This window comes from Mustelus asterias, chromosome 2 (genome assembly GCF_964213995.1).
Source record: "Mustelus asterias chromosome 2, sMusAst1.hap1.1, whole genome shotgun sequence".
Lineage (NCBI taxonomy): Eukaryota > Metazoa > Chordata > Chondrichthyes > Carcharhiniformes > Triakidae > Mustelus > Mustelus asterias.
The window spans coordinates 58,632,334-58,652,449 of NC_135802.1; the positions used below are offsets into that span (position 1 = coordinate 58,632,334).

General features: G+C 41.6%; 1 protein-coding gene across 3 annotated transcripts in view; it reads left to right on the forward strand.

Annotated features, from left to right (window-relative positions):
* LOC144508090 (DNA-binding protein SATB1-like) overlaps window positions 1-19,492 on the forward strand; it is a 122,383-nt gene extending 102,891 nt beyond the window's left edge. For all 3 annotated transcript variants that reach the window (XM_078235976.1, XM_078235985.1, XM_078235993.1), the window contains 2 exons: window positions 17,192-17,395; window positions 17,682-19,492. In XM_078235976.1, coding sequence (XP_078092102.1) covers window positions 17,192-17,395; window positions 17,682-18,140 — 663 coding nt within the window. In that variant the 3' untranslated portion in view covers window positions 18,141-19,492. The remainder of the gene's footprint in view (window positions 1-17,191; window positions 17,396-17,681) is intronic.
* Window positions 19,493-20,116: the final 624 nt, after the last annotated feature.

Below are 20,116 nucleotides of genomic sequence, written 5' to 3' on the forward strand. Positions count from 1 at the left end.
TCTGCTGCCGTTACTTGATCTGGCTTACATGTGATTCCAGAGCCCCAGCAATGCACCTTAAATTCCCCCTCGGGGGCAACTAGGGATGGGCAATAAATGTTGGCCCAGCCAGTGACACCCACATCCCAAGTAGAATAAAAAAGAATGTAGCCATACCTGTCTCCTGCTGGTTAGCTGCTGCTGCTTTCTATTATGGGCCTCTGTTATTCAAAAGAGATGGAAATGCATCAGTGAGTGTGATGCATTATGTTTGGATGATGTGACTGCTACAATTGAACAGCCTGTACTGTGCACAAGATGTGATTGGGAGTAGTGCCAAATGTGTGAGGTTGAAGTGAGGCTATGAATATGAGGTTGACTTGTACTTAATAAAGATTATTGCCAAGTAAGTGAAGGGGATATGATAGATAGAACAGTGTGTGAGGCCTCTTCTGCAGTTGGTTGGATATGGGTCATGAGGATGCATTTACTCGCCTTGGCCACTCGTGTGAGCTCATTAAATTGCTTTTGATATTGCATCCAGTTCCTCATTCTAACTTTCCTTAATTAATTTGAATCTCTCCAAATGCCTGAATTTGTTCCCCTGAATAATTCTGAAACTTACCCACCACTGATGTTAAATTGATCAGCCTATAGTTACCAGGAATGTGCTTGCATCTTTCTTAATAAGGGTGTTACATTTGCCACTTTCCATCCACTCACACCTTCCTTAGGGAAGGTAGGAAGATTGTGATGGGCCCTCTTGCTATCTCCAGCCTCACCTTTCTTCACAACCTGAGATGCAAACCATCCAGACCAGGCAACTTATCTACTCCAAGCATAGCCAGTCTTTTCAGTACACCCTGCCGATCGATTTTCTCCCTCTCACCACCCACACCATTAGCTTTATCATCTCCTTTTAATCAGTTTTTGTCAGTATCCTTTCTTGCTAAACACCGATACAAAATACTCATTAAGTATTCCAGTTTTGCCCTGTGACTCTAAGCATATATCATCTTCTTTCTCCTTAATAGGCCCCATTTCAACTCTTACTGCCCACAATTTGCAAGCCTGTAGAAGATTTTTGGGTCCCTTTTATGTTTACCACCATTCTATTCTCATTCTCTCTCTCTGCCAGTCTCATTTTCCTCTTCACTTCTCTCAACTTATTGTATTTAGCCTGGTACTCACTTGAAGAATTCACCTGATATGCATCAGGTGAATTCTGTATTGTGTTGGGTTGTTCTATATTGTTTTGTCATATTACCTCTCCTTCGGCTTTGGTTTCCCTGCCTTTCCCTCATGTTGGAAAGTACCAAGCCAGTACCAGAAATGTCTCCTCCTTAAAAATCACCTATTATTCCATTGCTGTTTCTCCTGGCAGTCTTTGGTTCGATTTTACCCTGGCTCGATCCCCTCTCCCATTTGAAGTTGGCCCTCGTCCAATTTAGAAATTCTATTTTATAGTCTTGCTCTTCTCCATTGCTAATCTAAACTTTTTGATATGGTGATCACTTTTAGCAAAGTGTTCTTCAAAAGGCACTTGGTCCACCTCACACCCCAGCACGTTTAAGGAATTCTGCCCCCTCCTCCCTTTTACGTTAACATTATCCCAATTAATATTTTGTGTAATTAAAGTCCCCCAGTATCACCACTTTATAGTGCTTGCACATTTCTGTGATTTCTTTATAGTTTGAATCCTCTATCTCTCACTATTTGGAGGCCTATAGAATACCGCCAGCATTATGATCATACCTTTCTTACTTCTCAACTCTAACCAAATGAATTATGTCTTTGCCCCCTCCAGGACCTCCTCTTTCCAAAACTGCAATATCTTTAATGGGCGGCACAGTAGCACAGTGGTTAGCACTGCTGCTTCACAGCTCCAGGGACCTGGGTTCAATTCCCGGCTTGGGTCACTTTCTGTGTGGAGTTTGCACATTCTCCTCGTGTCTGCGTGGGTTTCCTCCAGGTGCTCCGGTTTCCTCCCACAGTCCAAAGATGTGCGGGTTAGGTTGATTGGCCATGCTAAAAAAATTGCCCCTTAGTGTCCTGAGATGCGTAGGTTAGAGGAGTTAGTGGGTAAATATGTAGGGGTATGGGGGTAGGGCCTGGGTGGGGATTGTGGTTGGTGCAGACGCGATGGGCCGAATGGCCTCTTTCTGTACTGTAGAGTTTCTATGATTCCCTAATCAGTACTGCCAACCCACCTCCCTTTTTTCTTGATCTTTTCTGAATACATTGTATCCTTGAATTTTAGGAACCCAGTGTTCACCACTTTTAAGGCTCATGTCTGTTATTGTCATTACATTATATTCCCATTTAGTTATTTACTGTTATAGCTCACCAACCATATTCACCACATTTTGTGTGTTTGCATGCATGCATTATAAATCTGTCTTTGTTATTCCCCATAGTCCTTCTTGCTCTGCTCCTATCTAGTATGGTAATCTTTCCTCTTATAATACTAACATATGCATTCACTCCATATATGCTGGTGCCCAACTTCTCCCAATTTAGTTTAAATCCTCCCCAACCACACCAGTGAATCTCTTCACAGGAGCATTGGTCCCAGTCCTGTTGCGTTGCAACCTATCCCTTTTAATAGGTGAACTGGTTTTTGAACTGGTCCCAATGCCCCAAGACTCTGAAGTCCTCCATCCTGTACCATGCCTTAAAACACGCATTGATCCTCTCTCTCTTCCTATTGTTTTTCTCTGACACATGGCATTAGAAATAATCCAGATTTTGCTACCTTCAACGTTCTACTTTTTAACTTCCTCCTAGGCTCCTTAAAGAGTGACCATAGCACCTCAGTACCTGCCCTCACTATTTAGTAGCATGTCCTACAACATCTGGCTCATTCCCTTTCCCCTGCAAAATATTCTGCACCCACTCCACAATGTCCTATCTCTTGGCACCAAGGAGGCAACACACCATGCAGGATTCACATTGACGGTTACAGAAGCAACTGTTTATTCCACTAACAATGGAAACTTTCATAACAACTACGTTCCTGCTCTTTGCTGCTCTCCACCCTACCATTCCTCGTCTATTGGTGCCATGGCCTGGATTGCCTTCAAGGTGTCATCATTCCCAGCAATTGCCAATGCTGAGTACTGTTTTGAGAGTGGCACACATCCTGAAGATTACTTCTTGCCTCTTCCACTCTTCTGGAAGGCCACCTACCTAATATCCTGAACTTTCACTGTATGTAGAATGTATAATCTAAGAAACTCTCCATCTCCCTGAGAATCTCAGTGACTCCAGCTGCCCCTCAAGTGCAGAAATCTTAAGCTCAAGCAGCTGGAGAAACTTCCTGTACACATGGTCCCCAAGTGCATGGAGTGTCCTGAAGTCTCCACATGGCACAGGAACACAGAAAATAGAAGCAGGAGTAGACCACCAGGCCCTTCAAACCTGCCCACAATTCAGTCTGATCATGGCTGACCTATGCTGACCTCAACTCCTTTTCTATGCCATTTACCCATAGCCCTCTACAAGAACTGCAAGAAACAGGTCTCAGCAGCCCATCCATTGTCTGAAGAAAAAAATCAAACTCTGCAACTCTACTGTAAACAGTTCCAGCCCCTCCTGTGACCAGAATGCACCTTGTCTTAAACAACAACAACTTGTATTTATATAGCACATTTTGACATAATTAAATGTCCCAGAGTACTGCACAACAGCATCATAAAACTAAATATGATACCAAACTAAAAAAGGAGCTTTTAGGTCAGATAATTATGAGCTTGGTCAGAAAGGTAGGTTTTAAGAAATGTGATAAAGAAGGGAAGTGAGGGAGAGGCAGAGAGGGATGGGGGGATATTCCACATCTTGAGCCTGGGCAATTGAAGGCAAACCACAAATGGTGGAGCAATTATGATTAGGCACGCACAGGAGGTCAGAATCAGAGAAAAACAGTTATCTCAAGAGTTGTGGGATTGGAAGAGATTTCATGGAGAGATTTGAAAACAGGACTGAGAATCACAGGTCTAGGGACATGGATTCAATTCCCAGCTTGGCTCACTGTCTGTGTGGAGTTTGCGCGTTCTCCCCATATCTGCGTGGGTTTCCTCCGGGTGCTCCAGTTTCCTCCCATAGTCCAAAGATGTGCAGGTTAGGCAGATTGGCCATGCTAAATTGCCCCTTAGTGTCCCAAGGTTAGATGGAATAGCCATGGTAAATGTGTAGGGTTGCAGAGATGGGGCAAAGGAGAGGTCTGAGTGGGATACTGTGTCAGAGAGTTGTTGCAAACTCGATGGGCCAAATGGCCTCTTTTGTATTGTAGAGATTCTATGAATCTACGAAATTTAAAATCAAGAATTGGCTTAACCAGGAGCCAGTGTAATTTAGCGAGCACAAGATTCCTTTCTCAATTGTTCATCTTTCACATGCAATTAACAATTTGATTCTCTAAATGGGAAATAAGACACTGTCATTTTTAAATTGCTTTTTACATTTCAAATTTAGCATCATTGAAAAGTGTCTTCTTTTAATGAGAACTTTCCAACTTGAACCTGGCAGAATAAACAAGATATTGCCCAGTTAGATCTAATCCTGCAGTTGCCAGTCTCAAACATAACTTGAAACATAACCCTCACATTCGCCTTGCAGTGTTCCCCATGACATTTGTTCTAGATTAGTACTACAGCTCTTATTTCCCCACTGGTGGTGACAGCTTTACACTGCTAGTCAGCAAATAGCATATATTTAAAATGAAGGTACGTAAATACAAGAGGAAGAAAGGAATAGATGAAAAACGTTCGATGAAGGAGGGTGGGGAGAGGTTCATGTGTAGCATAAATGTCAATGTGGACCAGTTCAGCTGAATGTTCTGTCACTTCCTGCAAACCCAAGCCCAGATTTACACTCCTACACACACTCCACATACCCCATCCATGCAAACTCTTGCCATCTCATGCCCCTCCATGACTCCTCATACCCTCCAGGCCCCTCTATCCACCTTCTTTGGACTTTTATAGCCACTGTACCAACTCTTGCCAATCCATGGCTCCCCACTCATTCCCGTGGCCCTTTTTAGTCCCTGTGCTAACTTAGTGCCAACTCAAGACAACCCATGACTCCCCCACCCACCACCCTTTGAGGGGTGTCATGAGGGCGTATATGAAGAGGGGTCATGAAGTGGGGAGCCATGAAGTGGAGGGGTCACAAAGGGATGGCATAAAGGGAGACCCATTGGGAGGGCCCCAATGACGGCAATCTTTGTTGGGGAGGGGATGGGGAAACATCCCTTCAATGAAGGGAGGGGTGGGCATCATCCACTGGCTCCCGCTCATCGGCTCTACTGGTTACATCCTCAAAGAATTCCAATAGATTTGTCAAACATGATTTCCCTTTTGCAAATCAATGCTGACTCTATCCAATTCTACCAGTGTTTTAGGCTCTAGAACTTTCCACACGACTGACGTCAGGCTGACTGGTCTATAATTCCCTTTTTTCTCATTATTACAATTAGCAGGTTTGCATAACAATCAGGCTATTGCCCACTTTGGATGGGAACCTAATCGGGGCAGGGCGAGTGAATCCCGAAAGACCTCATGCCCGGCGGGAATCCTGATTTTTGGCTGATGCCCCATTTAGCAGGGCACCGGGATTCCCGCCAGCTGTCTGGCGAGGTTGGTGAATTTCCCCCCCCACTATGTCAATGACAAAGTTACCCTACAATGTGATGCCAGTGAAACAGGACTAGGAGCAACTATCATGATTCAAGGATGATCAGTTACATTTGCATTCAGAGTGTTAACACAAACTGAACGACACGATGCATAGATTGAAAAAGAGTGCCTGGCTATTGTCTTTGCTTGTGAACATTTTAATGAGTAACAGTTTGGAAGAGACAAAGTGACAGCAGTGTCTTACCAGAAGCCACTTCAATGCATCTTTCTCAAACTACTTCTATCTGTTCCAAAGCATCTACAAAGGATGTTACTTCATTTGCATAAATATCATTTGGAAGTTAAGTACAAGCAAGGGAAGCAGAGGTGCGTTACTAATGTACTGTTGAGAGCAAAAGACCTTTGAACAAAGTTGATGTGTAGCACAGAGTGTGAAATCTTCCAGATTCAACAAGAAGCAATGGCACAACATGCTCTGGAAATCATCAACCCAGCAGAGACATTGGCCGGGATTTTATCGCCCCACCATTGATGGGCAGAGCAGGCCAGTAAAACCGCGCAACTGCCGAGAGATCAGAATCACGTCCGATTTCTCGGCTCTCGCAATCTTAGGAGAGTCGGATTTCCGGCGAGGTCAGCCTCTCGCCAGAAATGGGCAAGAAACTGAATAAATTATCTTGATTTATTCTAATGTTAATTTCCATCTGTTTAGCGAGCCCAGCGCTGAATCATCCAGACCTCACTTGCCTTTATGGCCTTGCTGGGAGAGGTTCTGTCTAGCAAGGAAAACACCTGCTCCCCATGAAACCTAAACAGTCGTGTTGGCCTCACCGGTGGAATCGGAGGCCATTGAGGCCGCGCAGGCAAGCCAAGGGCAAGGGCTGGGTGCCCCTTGGGCAGTGCTAACGTGGCACTGCCACCCTGGCACTGCCAGCCTAGCACCTTGGTAATGCCCATTGGGCAGTGCCAGGGAGCGGGGCCTAAAGGGGAGGGGGCCTGATGGACCGGAGGCCTGAAGGGGTGGCCTAATCACAAAGGGAGGGGGACTCGTTGCCACTCTGCCTGTGATTGGACCAGTGCGGGAGGGGGGTGGGGTACTGTGCACTCTGCATCACAATCGGATCGGGGGGAAGGGGAGTCTACTGCCGTTCTGCAGGCGATTGGATCGGGGGGGGGGGGGGTGGGGGACTCAATCGGTCTGGGAAGTGGGGGCTATATGTCTGTGCAGTGTGAGGCTTGCGATCGGCTGTGGGTCCCTGCGATTGTGAGGAGGTGTGAATTTGTGAAGCTGCCTGCAACTGTTGAAATTGTGCATGTGCAGAATCGGAGGTCTGCGCATGCGCAATAGCTCTCTCTGCAGGCTGGCTGGTGAATTAAGCCCAGCCGACTGCCTGCAGCAACTAGAGACAGTCAAGCCCATATGTTCAATGTCTAAGTCCATTAGATTAGGTATGAAAACTCGCCAAAAATGGATCAGAAACTCTCCCATTTTTACGCTAGCTGGACATTTAGAATCATTCCCGGAAAATTCCACCCCTTGAATCTAGTCTCTGACCTGATAAAATAGATACCAGGAGGATGTTTCCTCTTGTTGGGATATACTAGGGACATTGTTTAAGAATTAGCACTGTCCTTTCAAGATGGAGATGAGGAGAAACTTTTTTTCTCTGAGGGTTGTTAGTCTCTGGAATTCACTTCCACGGAAAGAAGTGAAGCCTGAATTATTTAACTTATTCAAGGCTGAGATAGATAGATCCTTGATTGACAAATGAGTCAGTGATTTTGGGGGTTTTGAGACCCCCAAATCAGCCCGAACAGCCATGATCTTATTGAATGGTTCACAGAGCTGAATAGCTTACTCATGCTCCTAAGTCTTATGTTCCTATGTTCTTATGCCTGAAAGTGTACTTCAGTCATTATGGCATTCCTGACATTGTGATGAGTGACAATGGCCCTCAGTTGATGAGTGAAGATTTTAGATACTTCATGAATGATTGGGAAATTAAGCTCTATAAATCATTTCCATTCTGTCCCGAGTCAAATGGAAAGGCCAAAACAGCAGTGAAGAGCTAAAGGGATCATCAAAAAATCATGCACAGATTCTTAGAACGAAGAAACACACCTACTGAAGGCATTGAAATTAGTCCACTTGATCGACGAATGTCATGCCACATCCAAAGCACTCTTCCAATGTCGAAAAAGCTGCTGAAACCAGAACCGGTAACAGGAGCAAGTGATAAAATCAAAGTGAAACATCAGAAAGCCAAATTTCACTTTGCTAAAGTGTCCAAATAATTGCCAGAGTTGAGAGCATTCGACGCAATCAACAAAAGTCAATCCACTTGACAACTTGGAACCAGCGAAGACAGACACAACATATTTACTCAGCATACTGTACATTTGCTCTGTGCTCATTTCTCATGTTAATTTCTGCGGTTCCTGCCTGTCGGGCCAACACTTTCTTTAGCTACTCTCCTGCTTTTTATAAACTTATAAAAGCATTCTATAATCTTTTCTATCTATTGCTGACTAGTCTAATCTCATTTTCCATTTTTAATCCTGGTTCCTAGAATTCCCCCGATCCTTATGCTCACTAATATTCTGTACAACATTCTAAGCCCCTTCTTTTAAGCTAACACTATCTTTAACTTTCTCAGTGAGTCCTGGATGGATCTTTCTCACTGAGAATTTGTTAGTTTTTTTTTTGATTTGGATATACCATAGAAACCCTACAGTACAGAAAGAGGCCATTCGGCCCATCGAGTCTGCACCGACCACAATCCCACCCAGGCCCTACCCCCATATCCCTACATATTTTACCCGCTAATCCCTCTAATCTACGCATCCCAGGACACTAAGGGGCAATTTTAGCATGGCCAATCAACCTAACCCGCACATCTTTGGACTGTGGGAGGAAACCGGAGCACCCGGAGGAAACCCACGCAGACACAAGGAGAATGTGCAAACTCCTGGAATGTCTTTTTGTTAGAAGTTCTCTGAATTTGGTGAGAATTCCAGCTCCTGGCTTCAGCCTCGTTGCTGGAGAAAATATTTATTTGTGGGATGTGAGAATCACTGGCTAAGCTGATATTTGTGGCCCTTGAGAAGGTAATGGTGAGCCACTTTCTTGAACTGCTGAGGTCCATGTGTTGTAGGTATACAAACAGTGCTATTAGGGAGAGGGAACCAGGATTTTGACCCAGAGATATGGAAGAGGAGTCAGAAGGTAACCCTCCTCATCACAGAATAGCCAACTGCTGCCTTGCTATTGTAACCATGGTACAAATTAAGCTTGTGGTTAATGCTGACCAACCCCACCCAAAATATTGTTGGTAGGGTGACTTGGTGATGGTTGTGGCATTGAAGAAGAAGGTGAGATGGCTGAACTTGATCAAGCTGGCCACCAACAGGCATTTTCCTCTCTTGTCTGTCCAGATCTGGATGTTATTCAGGCCCAACTGTGAATTGGCAAGACACATGTAATGAAGGTACAGTGAGAACAATTGGGCTGTGAGTTGGCAATATTATAGAAGATTGCAAAACATTTTTAATGCAATCCTGGTGATAGGTCCACCACTCAGTGAAATCCAGCCCTCTGTGTTAAGTTGGATCAATTTAGAAACTCTTTTTACCTCTAGAAAAGGACTGAAATTCAGTAGAGATGGAATGTTGTTTTTCTTTGTTCTTTGACTGCAAGTGAAAAGAGTTTGTGTTGTCTGAAGACAGTAACCACAGTCTACATCATATTACTGTCAATATGTGGCTGATCTAGGAAATAGAAATGTTGCACTAGCACAATAAATGGTGCTATTCTGAAAATGTGGTTAAAGTGTGTTGTTGGAGCAGATTTTCATTCTGACACTGAGTGCAAAACATGGAAATTGTCCTCTTTTCCATCAATCTTACCCTTCACCTTGAGGAATACCTAATTGAAGCAGCAACGGTTATAGGAAGGGCTTGAAGTCATTAAGACACTTTTACTTGTCTTAACATTAAGTACTGAGTGAAGACATCAAGCTGATTATTTGAGTAGATTTTGCTATTACCATAAAGTAGAAGGGTACAGTTATTCTACATTGTGATGCTGTGACATTCGTGCAGCAGAGCAGGGTTATGCTGCCAGCTCCCCCTCACTCCATTGGAATGCAAAGTGAATTTGTATGCATGCGTTTTTACACGTATGGGTCGAACACATGCCTCAGCACCCAGATGCAGGTTACCATTGCTAAAAAGCTGATAACCAGTCTGTTTCTTGCTTGTATTAAGATGCTTAAAATTATATTTTTAATTTCCCAAGCAGTTAATTAAACCAGGGTGATTCATTGAAAAGTTATATTGAAGCCAGTGCAAAACCAAAGTTTTCAAAATGGTTTCCCATAAATTTCAAATATACCTAAAGCTATCAATTTGACAATTTCAATTCCAAATTACTACATACTTGGAACTGATGCAAAACTGCAATTGTTCTACACTGATGTAAAATGTATAAGGTGGCCTATTAAAGAAATAATAACTGATTAAAACATGCTAAGTTAGATGCACGACTTTGGTTGTCAAATATGTATATAATACATCTGAAGGGGATCATTCTTACTTTTTAATCATGTTTACTTAATATAAAGAATAAAAAGAATTTGCATTTATATAACGCTCCTCATGAACTTACGTTGTCCCAAAACATTTTACAGCCATTGAAGTAATTTGGAAATGTAACCACTCTTGCTGTGCACAAATGGAGCAACCATCTTTCCCACAGCAAGCTCCCGAAAACATCCATGGAATAAATGACAAGATTAGCTTTCTTATCATTATTTGAGGGGTACATGTTAGCGAGGGCACCATGATGAACTCCTCGGCTCTTCTTCAAACAATGCTGTAGGTTCATTCATGCCCGTCTGAGAGCCAGGAGAGCAGTGGGAGCAAGATTTTTTTTTAATGTATGTTATCTGTCCAATTTATTGAAACAAATTAAGTCAAATAAAATTGAGAAATGTTTAACTAATAAGAGTGACTAGCAGTATTATTATGCTGAGTTAAATTAATTATACGCTCGCAAAGATCAATCTCGGACCTGTCAACTGCATAAGAGATTTTAAAAATCAACAAAGACAATTCCGAATTTTACATTTTATATTCAAAAGAATTCCAAATGTCACAGAAATCATGTTTAGCTTTAATGAAGTGCATAGTCAACACCAAAATATATCATACAAAGGTTACAGTGGCATCAATTATAGCAAAATTCTGTCTAAATGAACTTTTGGAAGTAAAATGAAGCACTATTAGCCATGATCTATTGACAATATTTAGAGACAATAATAGCTAGTGCATGTAATTAATATAAATTGCACTTAAAGTTGAAAAAAACTTAGCATTTGATAAATCTGTTAATAGTAGTTTTTCATTTGTATGCTATTTTGCTTTCACTGAAGTTAAAGATACTCAAGCATAATGTGCAATGGGCTGTCCAATCGACTACAGATCCTTTTTGCTCAACCGTTATAAACCGGTTTCAACCCTTAAAATCTAAACCCGATTATACTTCTTGAATTTGCCTGTCTTGTACTCTTTCTAACGTTGATGCGGTCTTGATCCTTGGTTTGTCAATTTGGTTTCTAAATAAACGTACATGGCTATAAAAACAATTTTTACAATAGAATCTTACATGGCAAAAAAGAGATTGGACTCATCAATGGCACTACTCATCCAAATGAATGAACCTTCTCCTCAATCTCAGAAAGTGCTGCACATTTTTGAGTAAACATAAGCTGTCAAAAATGTGCTGTTGTGTATTTCAAAGACAACGACACTTGATTCATATTATTTAGCAGATCAAAGTGACCATTGGCTACAGTGTTTGCTTCTGGGTTCATTATACAAATAACCACTTCAGTGGTTTTCAATTTGGTGAATGAAACTGAGGTACTGTGAAAATTTGATGAGTGGTAAGGCAAATGCAAATTAATTTGGTGAGAGAATCTGGAGTGGTGAGCCCAAAGAAACTAAATATTAACTTTATGTTGCCTGACATATGATTTACAGATAAATTCATGACATTTGTGTCAGTTCTCTCTTCAGCCCTCCAATGCTTTGTTGCTACGCAAATATTTCACACAATAACATTAGCAAGGAGCTAGAGCGGTGCGACCCCAAATAACAACTGGATTATGATGAATGTTAATAGAGGGCAAGGTTGAGACAACTCAGGCATCACTTTTATTGAGGCATAGTTTATGTATAGCATAAAAGTTTTGTGTGAAAGCAACCAAAAAACTGAATTCAGAATTGGGATGTGAAGCAAAGCTGCGGTCCAAGCTGCAGAATACTTTCTTTGACTTCAAAGTTATAATATTTTATTGTATACATAACCTATTAATGAAGTGTACAGATTTATATCTTTCTTACACATTACGTCTTTGGAAAATAAACATATCTACCTGGTAATTTAGGCTATTCCAAATACGGCAATGAAAAGTTGGCCATTCTGCCAATCACTGCTCTCCATTGTTTTGGTAGCTATTGCAGCTGTGGGCATGAAATCCATGGGCAAGCATTTCCAAAAATAATGAGATCTGTATGGTAGTGATCCCGAATGCCTGGTTACCTCATTTAAAAAATTGGGCAGGTGTCAGTGTCACGAGGGACACATTGCAGGTGGCCACACTCTGGGGACGCAATTAATTCAATCAACCTCCTTCATAAGGGTACTGGAAAATAATGTTCAAATATTGAAGATCTTCAGAGATCTGGGTCTTGAACCTAGGTGCACAACAATTTGGTATTCCTGCTGTCACTCAGTGGCCAGCCACTCCCTGGTGGGGAAGACCTAACCTTGGACACATCGCTTCTGACGTGAGGGACTAGATTTGGTGGAGCAGAGCGTGTATCATAAACACGACCATACTTCTACCAGCCTTACAGTAGGAGTGCACTGGACAGGCTGCAAATTTTCAGTTTCCCAATAATTTTAATCCCCATATTTAATCTTTTCCCCATTATATAATATCCTTAATATCCAAGTATCGATGTGCCTTTCAAGCTGACCAATAGATATTATTGTCAAAATTTTGTTACTGTTTCTGTCGATGGTGCATCCCCACTCCATGTTTCCTGGTGGGGAGGGGTGCGTTCAGCTAAAAACCCCGTTGACATCGGTGCGACCATGAGATCCCACCTTCTGCAGCGGAGGGAGAGGAAAATCCCACCACATATCTGGTCTCCTAGGAAAAGGCAGATAGTACAGGAGTCCCCTGATGTATCTCACTCTCCAACCTGCATTCAATTCTGAATACTGATGAGAGTGATGGATCTTTCCAGCAGAATGCAGTAAGAGACAAGTTCATGGCAACACGGGTGTCTCAGCTGCACATGGGGATAAAGGAGGATTCGAAGAGCAATCATGATAGGTGATTTACTAGTTAGCCAAATAGACAGATGTCAAGCTTCTGTTGATGTTGCACTCATCCAGGCAAGTGGAAAATATTCTATTACACTCCTGAGTTGTGCTTTATAGATGGTAGACAGGCTTTGGGGAGTCAGGAGGTGAGTTACTCACTGCAGAATTCCTAACTCTGATCTGCTCTTGTAGCCACAGTATTTATATGGCTAGCCCAGTTCAGTTTCTGGTCAGTGGTAACCCCCCACGATATTGATAGTGGTGGAATTCAGCAATGGCGATGCCATCAAACGTCAAGGGGCAATGGTTAGATTCTCTCTTGTTAGAGATGGTCATTGTCTGGCACTTGTGTGGTATGAATGTTACTTTCCACTTGTCAGTCCAAGCCTGGATATTGTCCAGATCTTGCTGAATTTGGACATGGACTGCTTCAGAGTCTGAGGAGTCATAAATGGTGCTGAACGTTGTACAATCAGCAGCAAACGTCCCCACTTCTGACCTTATGATGGAAGGAAAGTCATTGATGAAGCAGCTGAAGATGATCGGGCCTAGGACACTACCCTGAAGAACTGCAATGATGTTCTGAAGCTGAGATAATTAACCTCCAACAACCATCTTCCTTTATGCCAGGTATGGCTCCAACCAGCAGACAGCTTTCCCTCTGCTTCTCATTTATTCTGGTTTTGCTTGGACTCCTTAATGCCATACTCGGTCAAATACTACTTTGAATTCAAGAGAAGTCACTCTCACCTGATCTCTGGAGTTCAACTGTTTTTTCCATGTTTGACCTAAGGCTGTAATGAGGTCAGGGGCTGAGTAGCCCTAGCAGAACCTGAACTGAGTGTCATTGAGCAGGTTATTCCAAAGCAAGTGTCACTTGAAAGCACTGTTGATGATCCTTCCCACTCTTTCCTAATGATCAAGAGTAGATTGTTGGTGTGGTAATTGGCTGGGTTGGATTTGTCCTGTTTCATGTGTACAGGACATACTGGGCAATTTTTCACATTACCTGGTAAAATGCGTGGCGTAACTGTATTGGAAAAGCCTGGCTAGGGGCGCAGAAGGTTCTGGAGCATAAGCCTTCAGTCCTATTGCCGGAATATTATCAGGGCCCTTTGCAGCATCCAGTGCCTTCAGCTATTTCTTGATATCAACAGTGTGATCATAGGAGACAATGGCCGGGCCACTCCCAAAAAAATTCTAAGTCCCCAACGTGAGGGAAAATGGTTTTCTCGGCATGATTTCCAGAATGAATCACTGACACTCTGCACTGCAGAGTGCCTCAGTGTGATTCACTCTGGAAACCTGTGAACAGGGCCTATTCCTGCCCGAGAGGCCAGCGGCGTAGCGCTGAGCGGGCCACTGCGTATGCGTCGATCTGTCAGTACGGAGATTGATGCATGTGCAGTGGCCCAGCATTGCTGGCCTCCAGATCGCTGGCCAGCCCTGCAAACCCCCATCACTGTCCTTCCTAGCCCCCCACCCCTGATCGCTGGTCTCCCGGACCTCTCCAGGCCAGTCCCAATCCCCAATTTCCCAATTTCCTGCCCCTCCCAATCCGTCCCAAACAGTTCCAAACCACCACCCCCCCCCCCTGCCAAAAGCCGGATAGCCACCTTGATCATTTCTTTCCTCCCTCTCCTCCCTCTCCCAGTCATCCCAATGCACAGTGGCAGTGGGCCCCATCGCCTTGGCATTGCCCGATGCCTGATGGGCAGTGCCAAGGTGCCCCTTGGGCATTGCTAGCTTGCCCTTGGGCAGTGCTAGGCAGTACCACCCTCTTACCCCCAACCTCTTGAGGTGGCCTCAATGGCCTCTGTTCCCTCCAGCAGGGTCGGGTCCGTTATTGGGGAGCAGGGGTAAACCCTGCTGGAGTGAACCACTCCTGGCGGGGGTGGGGAGATGCTAGCAGGCCCGGAGATTTCAGACCCAGGCCAGCTGATGAATTGTAAATGAAGATTTCCATATTGTAATCAGTTCCGCGCCAATTTCCGGTGCAGAGCTGATTACGTTGGAAACTTTAGTCACAGAGGCTCACGAAGGCTGTGGTGCCCAGTGGGATGCCCACGAAATGGAAATGCATGCCTTCAAGAAACTACTGAAAAGTGGACAGTCTTCAAAAATATTAAAATGAAGCCTGATAGTTAAATCTGCCTGAGTCTTATGCTGACAAAATCTGTAGTCTTGTGCGCCTCCCCTGACTCATTCCCATCTTGAGTCGAAATCGAAGCTTAATATAGTGTATTTTAAATTTATATAGTGTAATTTAAATTTTATGGTGCTATCTGACAAAAGAAGAAAGTTGACTATGAACCATTAAATCTGCCAGTCTAACGTGATTACTCTATTCCACTAATAGCAGTTGAGGTCAGGCTCTATATTTTGCACTTTGATTGTAAGATAGTCTCTCAAGGGGATAGACAATTCTCTTGTGAGCAGACATTGAACTGGGTGCTCTTCTGTTATCAGACTTATGGAACCTGGATTTACATCATGGTTATTAATGGCCTAACAATTGTCTTCTGAACTCCTTTAATTTTAGATGTATAAACCTTCTGTGATTTTTTTCATTTGTAATTCTGTTGCAAATCTGTCAGTGCAACATGGAAAGGAACAGGAATCTGAAAATGAATTGCTAATTGTCTCTAAAAGTTAAACAATATACATTAACATATGGTTCTGAATGGTTGCCTGATGTGAGATTTTAAAAGTATGTGGTAAAAATGTGGTTAATACAGTAGGGAAAACATCTGATACTTATAAAATCATAGATATTCCACGCAGCAGTAAGATATTTGGCCATTGCACCTTTTCTCGGCTCCATATCAGAGTTTTTAACTGTAATCTATTTCCTCATTCATTCTTTCTTCAATTGTTTGCCTAATTCCTCTTTAACTCTGTGATTGGACTGCATTTTCATTTATCATAATGTATTCTAATTAACGCTTTGTGTTAAGAATATTATAATCTTCCCCTCCATTATTGTAGTAATGTAGCTAATCCAAAATTTATGACCCCTTGTTACCGATTCACTAACTTGCATTATTTACTCACTCAACCCCTTTCAACAATGGACTTTCCATTAAATCTGTCCTTAACTATTTCTTCTTCAGTAAATAAACCTTAGATTTTCAGGAATGTCATTCTAACTATATCCTCTCATCCCCAATATCACACTAACAAATTTACTTTGCATCTTTCCATGACCCCAATATCATAGAATCGTAGAATCCCTATGGTGCAGAAGGAGGCCATTCGACCCGTCGAGCCTGCACTGACAAAAATCCCACCCAGGCCCTATCCCCTTAACCCCACATAGTTACTATGCTAACCCCCTGACACAAAAGGACAATTTAGCATGACCAATCAAGCTAACCTGCACGTCTTTCGGACTGTGGGAGGAAACCGGATCACCCGGAAGAAACCCATGCAGATACAGGGATAACATGCAAACTCTACACAGGCAATCACCCAAGGCTGGAATTAAACCTGGATCCCTGGCGCTGTGAGGCAGCAGTGCTAACCACTGTGCCACCGTGCTGTCCTTTCTGTAAAAGAGACTTCAGTGCACCAGTGTGGCTGCTGTAACCAACCTCTTTACAGATTCATCATTACCTCCTTGTCTTTCCAATCAATGTCGTGTATAGAAAACCCAGAATTTCATTTGTCTTTTTCACCTGTTTATAGAGGTCTCTGAAGCAGTATCTGTTTCTCCACCATGTTGCGAAGTGTACTATTCAGGGTATGTTTTCACTTGCTTTCCCCAAAGTGCATGACTTTATATTTATCTATAGTCAAACTAGGGATGTAAAGCAAAGGCAGGTAAATGGAACTGAAGTAAACATTGTCCATGGTCTAATAGAATGGCAAGACATGCTCCAAGGATTGAAAGGCGTACTCCTGTTCCTATGTTCCTATGATCTGCATTTGCCCCGCATTTGCTCACAACCTAAAGTTATCAATATTCTTTTGCAGTATTAAAAAATAATTTTAATAGCTAGAAGATGCTTTGGGACACCCTGAACTGTTGAAAATTGCTATTTAAATGCAGGATTTTCTCTCATCCATTGTGTTCCAATGGTTATTTATTCTTTCGTATATTTTATTAAATTGTGCCCTGAATAGAATAAGATAGAAAACTAATGTGTTTTGCTTTATTCACATTCTTATCACCAAGGGATGGTTATGCGAACTTTTACGTTGGAAGGAAGACCCTTCACCAGAGAATCGGACTCTATGGGAAAACTTATCAATGATCAGGAGGTTCCTGAGTCTTCCTCAGGCTGAGAGAGATGCTATTTATGAGCAAGAAAGCAATGTGATCCATCACCATGGAGACCGACCATCGCACATCATCCATGTTTCTGCAGAACCAAGTCAGGTTAGTGTTCCTTACCAAATAAGCTAGGGAGATAAGTTTTTTGTGAAGATCACTTTTTTGCTCATTGTTAGCAGTAAGATGAGTTGCTACTTCAAATTGTCCAAGGCACAAGTGCCACTGATGGTTCTTCTGCATTGTACTGAGTCTGAAAGGATGGGATTAAATCACTTGAGTACTAATTTTATCTATAATAAATTTGCTTTGATTGTTTTCTGTATTTCAGTGATGGCAACTTAATAATATGCTATGCACAGTTCATTTATTGTTTCTTTTTTGTTGCCTACAGCAACAGCCAGCAACACCCCGACTTGCACCCAAACAGCCAACGTCAACACCAGCAGAATCAGAAGATGAAAGCCGGCACAAGCCCAGATCTCGCACTAAGATTTCTGTAGAAGCCCTGGGGATCTTACAGAGCTTTATACAGGATGTGGGTTTATATCCAGACGAAGAAGCAATTCAGACTCTGTCAGCTCAACTTGACCTGCCCAAGTATACCATCATAAAGTTTTTTCAAAATCAGCGTTACCATCTAAAACATCATGGCAAACTGAAGGACCATGCAGGTTTAGAGGTGGATGTGGCAGAGTATGAGAAAGAAGAATTGCTGGAAGACTCGGAGGACTCAGAGGAAAGCGAGGAAGGCAAAGGTTCAAAAGAAATATATTCAGTTAAAGTAGAAGAGACCTTGTCAGGAGAAGGGACTACAAATAACTTAGATCTTGATCAGGAACCAAAAGACTGACCCTGATATCACATGAACTTTTCTTTTTTGTAACTGTGCCACTGATGTGTAATTACATGAAAAAAAAAGTCTTGTTTCCTGCATTATTCATCAGAAAGACCAATTTGTCTTTACATACTTGCACAAAAAATTATTAGGAGTCCCAGTAAAAGACTGAACAATTCTCCTGTGGATAATGCAGACTGCACTAGAAGGTCTTTTTGTTTTTTTTTCTTTCAAGCAAACAAGCAGCTACATATGAAGTATTTGAGATTGCCTTGAACATTTTTGTAACTGCTGTTTACTGATTAATGACGGTTTCTGTACAGAGTATCAACAGAGGAAGCTGGTACTGTATAAAGTTTGACTGTATTGGCTGTCAAACTTAAATTGCTCATTCAGAAGCTTTCCACAATTAATCACCGATTACCCAGTTCTGAATGGATCAAACACTCCAGTTTTAAATCTCCACCCAAACCAGTATGTTTCTTGCAACTTCAAAGAAAAATCTGGCCTTTAAATAAAATTAACAAAATTGCAGATGAGGATACTTTATGCTTAGCTATATATATATATATTGTTAAAGTTGCAAAAAAAGGAAGAAACTGCTTGCTGCAAAATGCAGCATTAATGGAAAAATATGCCAATAATTGCCTTGTGTAATATGGCACTGCCATCATTCAATTATTCTGCAAGAGAGCAATCACTGTAACTTTGAGTCTTGTCATTACCTGATTTTAAAATGTGAAACACAATTTTTTTTAAATTTGTGTAGTCTAGATTATTTATTTTCAGAAAACTTAGCTTCATGATGTAATTAATTTTTTGAAGTTTCTGTTACATGTAACATAGTGCTTTTTCTTACTGACTTTTTCTATTTATAAATGTATTTTGATGGGCAGTGATACAAAGTGTCTTAAAAGTTTCAATTGAAAAATTGTGCTTTAAAATTTGCCTAAAAACTGCTGTATGTTATCAAAGCAATTCATACCATGGGCTTCACTCTTTATGGTGTATGCAATTTTCTATATTAATGTTAAACCATCATGCAAATGAACATAGGTCAATAAAAATAAAATACATTAGATAACTTATAAAATTCACTGAAAAATAGATGTTTTGCAATGTGTCTTCCTTCAGTTTACAATGGATTGAAGCTTTTTTCAGTATAAATTTCTGTATGAAGATTACAAGTGTATCTGTTTTTCTGAGTTATATTGCTATGTGGAACTATGAGATCACAAATTATTTTATTAAATCTGACCATGTTAGACATTTTTTTAAAGCATCACAGTTTTTCTTTATGCAAAATTGTTCAGATGGGGATGGTTATTAATTGTTAATCGCACAATTAAACTATCTTTGTATAATACAATAATATGTGTTTCTATCTCCATTATTATTGCAGTATATGTTCAGCATAATTGTTAGTCAATATATGTCTTACTCTTGGCTATTTTTAATATGTTTCACTTAACACATTACTTACATCAGCCATCCTTGTAGTCTTTCTGAATGAGATTGCAAACCAGTCTAAATTAAGGGGTAATTTAAACAATGTCAGTGGGAGACTGGTTTGACACTAACCAACTTTATTTTAAATATACCCTATACAGCCAACAAATTCAGATTAAACCTGTGCACAGCTCCCAGAGGTGAAAGGACAATGTGCTAGATCCACTGTAATTTTCATTTGGAATGGGTGCTAAAGTTGGAACTAATGTACCCATGCCTAAGATTTTATGCTAAACATTCTTAAGACATTCAAAAATCTATTCAATCTGCTGTATGTATGAATTGTTGAATAATCGACTGATTATATGGACTGAATTTTAACTCTGTGCAAATAGATGTGTTTTGAATGAGTTAAAATCTGATCCAATGGATCCAACTTGCTACAAGTCACACAAATCTGTTATTTGCAATGCATCTAAGTGATGTTAACCATACTGCTAATGATGAATTAACTTTTTGTTCCTACTTAAGTAAATAGTTTT